We start from the raw sequence: 8,457 nt of genomic DNA, 5'->3' as shown, positions 1-8,457 counted from the left end.
ATATAATCCATCCTTAAGTTAGCTAGACATAGTGGTGTGGACTCATAGTTTACCTTGAGTTTGACTTCGAAAACCCTGAGGAGTAATTTGTTAGGGGTCAGGTTCAGGTGCGAGAGGAAAGGGACATCAGGTTGGCCATATCTTGAATGACTGGTGGGGATAGAACACCTTTATGCATCCCATCTCCACCCACCCATCTTCATCTCCGCTACTTTCTGCCTTTCCTGTCCATCTCCTGTAGGTATAAAGTGATGTTCTAGTGGTGTGTAGATGGCATTGTTGTCCTTTTAGTGGTATTGGTGTTAGCGGTGTCGTGGAGGAGGAATGATACGACTTTAATGCCATCTTGGGTAGTCCTGATCCTCTTAAACCACACACACACAAATAGCCATGTTGAGGATCTTTATCGTGAGCAAAGATCAACGACTGTCAATGGTTGAAATTTGCCACTTTTTTTCCTCTCATAATTCCTCGTTTTGGTTACATTTCGCAGGAAACCAAAAGAGCGGAGGTAGATACTCATCATTGCCTTTATTAGGTCATACTACCTTATCCGGTTTAGGCATGAAGTAGTTTTATATCTCAGGTTTATAATCATTGAAGTGTGTTTTATTGAATCTAACAGACACATCGTTCACTTTAACCATCCCGGTACTTTAATTAACGATGCTGCCTCTCTTTTACCAGTATAAGGGGTAAATGGGTCTGCTGCATCCGGGGCCCTGAAATTAGATTTAAAGAGGGGGGTGGTGGATCCAGTTATTGTTGATGGTGGTGGTGATTACAACGATTTTTTTTTGGCTACTGCAAATGGCGTTCAAACTGTGTCCGTGTTGTGTGTACATAAGAGAAGGAAGGTGTATCATTGTCTCAAGTAAGTGTGTGTGTGTGTGTGTGTGTGTGTGTGTGTGTGTGTGTGTGTGTGTGTGTGTGTGTGTGTGTGTGTGTGTGTGTGTGTGTGTGTGTGTGTGTGTGTGTGTGTGTGTGTGTGTGTGTGTGTGTGTGTGTGTGTGTGTGTGTGTGTGTGTGTGTGTGTGTGTGTGTGTGTGTGTGTGTGTGTGTGTGTGTGTGTGTGTGTGTGTGTGTGTGTGTGTGTGTGTGTGTGTGTGTGTGTGTGTGTGTGTGTGTGTGTGTGTGTGTGTGTGTGTGTGTGTGTGTGTGTGTGTGTGTGTGTGTGTGTGTGTGTGTGTGTGTGTGTGTGTGTGTGTGTGTGTGTGTGTGTGTGTGTGTGTGTGTGTGTGTGTGTGTGTGTGTGTGTGTGTGTGTGTGTGTGCCAACAGAGCGGAAGGTGGACATTAGCCATCACTATGGCGACAGTGAGTATGGGTGTGTTTAAGGTGTCAGTCTAAAGTCCATCCGTTCGTAGCGGTCAGGGTCAAGTTGTCATGTGTGTTATTATTATTATTATTATTATTATTATTATTATTATTATTATTATTATTATTAGTATTATTATTATTATTATTATTATTATTTTTATTATTATTATTATTATTATTATTATTATTATTATTATTATTATTATTGATCATAACTGGGTGAAGGTTCGTTGATATGATGACGGCTAACTCCTGCCTGATGACTGTGGTATGAGGGAAGGTGTGTGGAGGAGAGAACTAGAGGGGGCTTATGACTCCTGCTTGATGAGGTACTGGCGTGCTGCTCCACACCGCTCCTCCTCACCTGCTCACCGCTATACTATCTCAGCAAAAACCTATGTGTGTGTGTGTGTGTGTGTGTGTGTGTGTTCCCCACCCAGACTGAGGCTACTGATGCTCGCTGTTCATGTTTTATGGACACACACACACACACACAACACTTTCGAGCTTATTTAAAATCTTGCATCTAACAGGTAATAGGCAGCTATCAATCAGGCAGGTACTTCCACCTGGGAAGATATTGGAAGCTTTTAATGTGTTGTCTAATGGTAGACCCTGCTGCCACATGGCATCACGAAAATTGTGACCAAGTCCCAGGTTGCTGACCTCACTTTCTCCCTTATTTACACAGAATTGCAGGGTCTCAATTGTTTCTCTTACTTTGACAACACAATATATATATATATATATATATATATATATTATATTCTTTCACTATTGATTTTTCTTTTCTTTATTAGTTTTTATTGTTATCATTACTATTTTATTATCTATCTTTATTTTTTTTTTATTCTAAATTTTTTTACTGGAATTATTATTATTATTATTAGATTTTCTTCCCCAGGCCCCGATGTGGGTCAGTGACCTGTGCCCGGGTGGGCTAATCCCAGTAAAAAAAAAAAAGAGAAAAATTAATAAAATTTTCAGCAGAGACTTCCGGTAACAACATTAATTGTACACAGATATTATTTTTACCATAGGCCTACTGTATTTTCTGGGTCATTGGATTTATGTAACAAGCAGACTCGAAGTCGGATTTTCGCCACAGCAACTTCCTCCAAACCTTTCAGGATTTCAGGATAGATTAGTTCTTGATGTATTTTTACCAAGCTAAACCTGTCTGGTAGCTGCTGAAATTTCTCATCTTCTTAGTCCTCAGATCTCCTTTCATTATTGTTAAGTTTCTCACCTCCCTCTCTCTCCCCGTTCACCCACCACCTCTCCCGTCCCTTCCCCCATTTCCCTCCTTCCCCCTTCCTCCCCCCACCCCCACCCCCAACCACCCCAACCTAATAATTGCCGTGTACTTACAAAGGCAAATGGATCTGAAAGGTTTATGAAGGCTTGTCTTTTTATACCGTACTTGTGTGACCTTTAACTTGACAGCTATCTGAAAACATCACACTTGTCATCTGCTTGTACACCACTGGTTTGTGTTAAGAGTTGGAAGCTAAGAAAATATAATAGTGTTAAGTGTATTATTGACTGAAATTGAAGTTGTCTGCATCTCCTTGTTAAAAAAAATATGCACCTTTTACAAAATGTCTTAAGAACTAGCATGAGTAAATTATATTTTCTCAAGTTAACACAAGAAATTTATATTGTCTCTAGCTACCATAAACAATTTAAAAATAAATAAGAGTCGAAAAGACCCATTGTGGTAAGTTAAAACATAATAATAATACTTCCACATGACAAAGCATCGCTGCCTTTACAATAATCTGGGCAGCAGGTAAATAACTGTATCTGTAAGTTAATTAATATTACTAAGTCATACACACTTGCTCTATATTTAGTCCCATGAGTGCCGTTAGTGTTGTCCCAGCATGTCTTGTGATGGAATGATGGAGGGAAATACCTGTGTATAATGGGAGGTATTTGGTGTGTGAAGGAGGGAGGGAGGGGGGGACAGGGGTTGGAGGGAGGGACGAGGGTGGGAGGGACAGGGGTGGGAGGAGGAGGGACGGGGTGGGAGGGAGGGAGGACGAGGAGGGAGGGAGGGACGAGGGTGGGAGGGAGAGACTAGGGTGGGAGGGAGGGACACGGGTGGGAGGGAGGGATGGGGCTGGGAGGGACGGGAGTGGCTAGATTGGCGTGTTGAATTTGATCACAGATGATAATGTAACGTGGCCAATGGTGCGCAACAAAATATGTGGCCGTGTTTAACCCGTAAAAAAGGTTAATTACGTTTAAACACAATTATTTTGATTTAACTTATCTACGCTAATAGGCTGCTGTAGCGTTCTTTTAGATTTTTGTTGTTAGTGTGCCAAACCTCTTTTAGTTACTCTCCCTTTATATATATATATATTGGTATTAAAGTTCGGATAATTATATAATAGGCGGATAAGTGAGTAGTAAAACAAAATGGAAAAAAGGACGCACTGATCTCGAGTGTCTTGTGTGGTAGCTAAAACCACTATCTGTGCAGGTGGGGGTCGATATGCTCCGAAATCTTACGTGTGACTAGTGACAGCCCTCATATACCAATATTTATCGTCCTTGGTCTCATATTGTTTCCCCACAAAGTATTCACAGATAGTTGTTTAAGCTACTGTCCATGTTAAATATTTAATCGAAATTTTGAGATGGGTTTCACACTTGGAGTAAGAGAATATATGCGAGGGATTTATTCAATGGTCCAGTGTACAGAGAGTGTGTGCCCGAGGCTGAACTGGTTAGAAGATTTACAGTAGTGGAGTTTAATATCGAGAATTAATCCCAGCTAGAAATTCCACGATATATATATACAGCATTTATCTATAGTCTTGTGTGTGGGAGGGAGTGTTGGGTAGAAAGTTAGTGGTGTAGTATAGATTATTATTGATGTTGTAGCCATTTTAGAGAAGGTTTGGTGTGTATATTGTATAGTTCTTACTGACTGGTGGGCAATGGAGTGGTTATGTTTTGACGTTGGTAGCTTGTGGTTTCGTATTAGAATTATTCTCCCTGGTGTTCATGGACTTTTGACGGGAGAGATAAGGACAGTACGGTATATATATGACAAGGTGATGGGGTGGTGGGCGTACGGCTATACGGACTCGTCACTTTGATTGTAAGTGACAAACCCTTTCCTCTTTTTAAAATTCGGAAGTCTGCTTAAAATTATGGATGCTTGCTAGTGGTGACCTGTGACCTTTTTACCTTTGTACAATTGCTGTACCGAGCTATTGCCGAGGCCGACGTGCTGTAAAATTTGGGTCAAGATCGGACTAATATTGTGGATGTTAGCCTGTGCTAATCGACAGACAAACTAAATTGACTTGTGTACAGAGAATTTACTTCCCCCCCCTCCCCTCCCCGCTTTTTCCTCGCGTTCTCTCTCTCCCTCCAGCCTAGGAACCTGTCTCACCAGTTAATCCTATATTTGGTGTCGTATAGAGCGATTGATGATTAAAATTAACCAGCCAGAATGACGACTTCCGTGGCTGCTGGGTCTGGGCTGCTTGTGTGTGTGTGTGTGCTGAATCACTAAGAGCGATAATACTCTTATATTATAAGTAAAAACCCTGTTAAGGTGCGGTCATCCTCACACTACAAGGTATTTACCATTATTACTTTGTTCTTGTTTTTATTACGCGTGTCTGTCTGTGTGTGGATACTTATATGGCTTAACACAGACGCCTTCTGTTGTATCAATGGCTATATGCTGTAAATTTATTATTGTGAAGTGAATTCTGTTAGTTTTGGTAGAATCCTGACTTTTATATTAATTCGTAAATGGAATGGCTTACGTTTCGCAGTAGTAGGTTTTCAGCGACCCAGAGAGCTGTTGTGGAGGGAGCTGAGTACTAGGGTTTGGAGACTTAGCCTTTGGGCGTGGGACTAACGTGTTTTTCCTCATTAGGCGTGAGACGTGAGGGTGTCATGCACGTCACCCTGTGCAGTGGAGGGAGTGGGGTCTCTTGCTCTCCTGACCCTGAGTATTGGTGGGGGTGAGGGGCGAAGGGGAGGGGTTCTCACTGTCGTCTTTCATCCATCACCATCATCCACGAGTATTGGTCACCATCACTGTAGGTTCATTATCTAACCCCTCAGAGGCGACCACACGTTTTTTCTCACCTTAGGCCGCTGCTTCTCGCCTTGAGGGTCGTGAAGGTCGGAATAAAATACAAAATCTCTCCGACGTGGCGGTGGTGATGGTGGTAGTTGTGGTGATGTTGGTAGTGGTTGTGGTGATGATGTTGATTGTGGTAATGACGGTGATAGTGGTGATGATGATTGTGGTAGTGGTGATGCTGGTAGTAGTGGTGATGGTGATTAGTATTAGTGGTGGTTGAGATGATTCAAGACCCCCGGCGTCACCTCCCCGATATTTATCAGTGTTCTTGCGACCTTATCAGAATTCCCACGACCCTACTCCCTCCCTCCATCCCTCGGCAGTCACCTTGTAACTCAGCCACTTTCGACTTATCATTGAAGTGACCCTATGTACACCTAGTCTTACCTCTCCTCTTGTGTGGATCAACATTGGTAATTCAGTGTTTTTTTTTAATAGTTATCTTGTGTAATTATATCCTATGGGGTATTTTTGCTTTATTTCACTTTTAACACTGCTGTAGTTTTAGTGTATGGTTGCCAAATAGCTGTGTAGTGGTTTTTATTGTATGATCCCACGCAGCTGTCGTAGTTAATCTTGAAGAACTTGCCACTCCTCCCTTACTCCTACCCTCCCCTATCTCTCCCCCATCCACTATCTCTCCCCATCCACTATATCCCCCTCCACCCCCCCGTAGGATATGATAATACACAAGATTTTTTACTTTTGTTTTTTTCCTCTTGGTCGAAGTTGAAGAAACGAAGGTCTGGTCTTTTTATTTATTCTCTCGACCCCTTTGTTGTGGGATCAGAGGGGCTTTTTGGCATGCTTTCACTTCCACCCCAGCATTAATTACACTCCCCACCACCTCCTCCACCTTCTGGCTGTGCATTATGAGTGGGGATTATGGAATACCTCCTTAGTGGGGGATTATGATGGTTCTCAGTGGGATTATAAAGTACCTTAGTGGGTATATTTAGTGTTTAGATGGAGGTATATATATTGCCCTATTGTTAGCATGTCCCATTGGTTTATTTGAAACGCTGGGGCTTATCAATGGGGATTACACAGAGCCTTATTAGTGGGGATTACACCAGAGCCTTATAAGTGGAGATTACACAGAGCTTTATTAGTGGGGATTGCTCAGAGCCTTATTAGTGGGGATTGCTCAGAGCCTTATTAGTGGGGATTGCTCAGAGCCTTATTAGTGGGGATTACAACCAGAGCATTATTAGTGGAGATTACACAGAGCCTTATTAGCAGAGATTGCACAGAGCATTATTAGTGGGGATTTCACAGAACATTATTAGTGGGGATTACACAGAGCATTATTAGTGGGGATTACACCAGAGCCTTATACAGTAAGTGGAGTTTACAGAGCTGTATTACCAGAGATGACACTGCCTTTATAAGTAGGGATTACACAGAGCTTTATTAGTGGGATTTAAACGGCGTGACTTTGTGGGTGTTTCACAGTGCATGAGTAGTGAAGTTTACCGTTAACTTTTCTTGATTAATAACTTCGGTATATATAGGTGTTGCAGGTGTGTGTGTGTGTGTGTGTGTGCCTGTCTGTCTGTCTGTCTGTCTGTCTGTCTGTCTGTCTGTCTGTCTGTCTGTCTGTATGTCTGTCTGTCTGTCTGTCTGTCTTTATTCCCTACAAGGTGATGAAAGCGATGCTGTTGTGTTGCAGGTGTGTGCGAGGACGGGTGTGTGGAGATGCGTGCCGCCCAGGACTACGAGGACCAGTTCTCCTACGAGCACGAGATCATCCACGTTCGGCAGGTGCACTCCGTCAACGACATCCCCCGCAGGAGTGGCCGGACCAGAGGCGCCCAGGCCGGCTCCCCTACACATAGTAACGAGGTAAGTAATATTTAGTTCACCTGTGATACCACCTGCCATCCTCCTCCCCATGCCCCACCCCACCCCATGTTACTTCACCTGTTAACGTCATTAAAGGTATTTCCACAACCTTCCACACCAGCTTCCATCATGTTGTAACCAGTGATGCCAATTAATAGAATTTATACGATGAGACTGAATTATAAACCAAAGTTGTACAAGGTTATTGTTATTGGTTCATTATTTGTGTTACGTATTTCATAAAAAAAATAAATAAAATAAAAAACTTTTAGGTAAACAAAAACACTGAATCTCAAATTTAATGTTATGAAGAAAACGTTTTATCAGAATTTTTGTCTGTGTTCAGTAATACATTTTTTATGTATTAATTAGTATGGTATTGTGTTATACAAACCACTCCAAATCGCTCACAGGTGTCCTTTAGTGCAATATTATACATCATGTACAGTATTATGAATGTGTAGCAATTGGCACAACCTTATGCTGTTAATGTGTACCAGTGTCAGACATAAAGGCAGCTAAGGACTTCCAACTAACCTGGAGCACTTATAAGGACCAACTAAACTGGAGTAGCTCTAAGGAGCAGCTCTAAGGACCAACTAAACTGGAGCACTTATAAGGACCAACTAAACTGGAGCAGCTCTAAGGACCAACCTAAACTGGAGCAGCTCTAAGGACCAACTAAACTGGAGCAGTTCTAAGGACCAACTAAACTGGAGCAGTTCTAAGGACCAACTAAACTGGAGCAGAGGACCAACTAAACTGGAGCAGTTCTAAGGACCAACTAAACTGGAGCAGTTCTAAGGACCAACTAAACTGGAGCAGTTCTAAGGACCAACTAAACTGGAGCAGTTCTAAGGACCAACTAAACTGGAGCAGTTCTAAGGACCAACTAAACTGGAGCAGTTCTAAGGACCAACTAAACTGGAGCAGTTCTAAGGACCAACTAAACTGGAGCAGTTCTAAGGACCAACTAAACTGGAGCAGTTCTATCCACCAGCACTATGACTCTTGACAGCTTCAACAATTGGAACGAACGAATGACTTCCCCGGGAATTAATCTTGAAGGTGTTGGTGTGAAGGGAAAAAGACTGGACAAAAAGTGTTGAGTGTTCCTCACAATGGTCTTGACCGTGGCACCTCGGCCGTATATCTTTGATAACCGGCTGACTT

General features: G+C 42.4%; 1 protein-coding gene across 2 annotated transcripts in view; it reads left to right on the top strand.

Moving 5' to 3' along the window:
• Positions 1-8,457, top strand: part of LOC121865766 — a 125,708-nt gene that overhangs the window by 62,275 nt on the left and 54,976 nt on the right. For both annotated transcript variants that reach the window (XR_006088815.1, XM_042365318.1), the window contains exon 16: positions 7,112-7,284. Coding sequence is in view for 1 of the 2 variants with exons in the window: in XM_042365318.1 (XP_042221252.1) it covers positions 7,112-7,284 (173 nt within the window). In the remaining variant the exon portion in view is untranslated. The remainder of the gene's footprint in view (positions 1-7,111; positions 7,285-8,457) is intronic.

This window comes from Homarus americanus, unplaced genomic scaffold (genome assembly GCF_018991925.1).
Source record: "Homarus americanus isolate GMGI-L3 unplaced genomic scaffold, GMGI_Hamer_2.0 scaffold13495, whole genome shotgun sequence".
In the NCBI taxonomy this organism is placed as follows: Eukaryota; Metazoa; Arthropoda; class Malacostraca; order Decapoda; family Nephropidae; genus Homarus; species Homarus americanus.
This window is presented reverse-complemented; position numbering and strand designations above follow the sequence as displayed.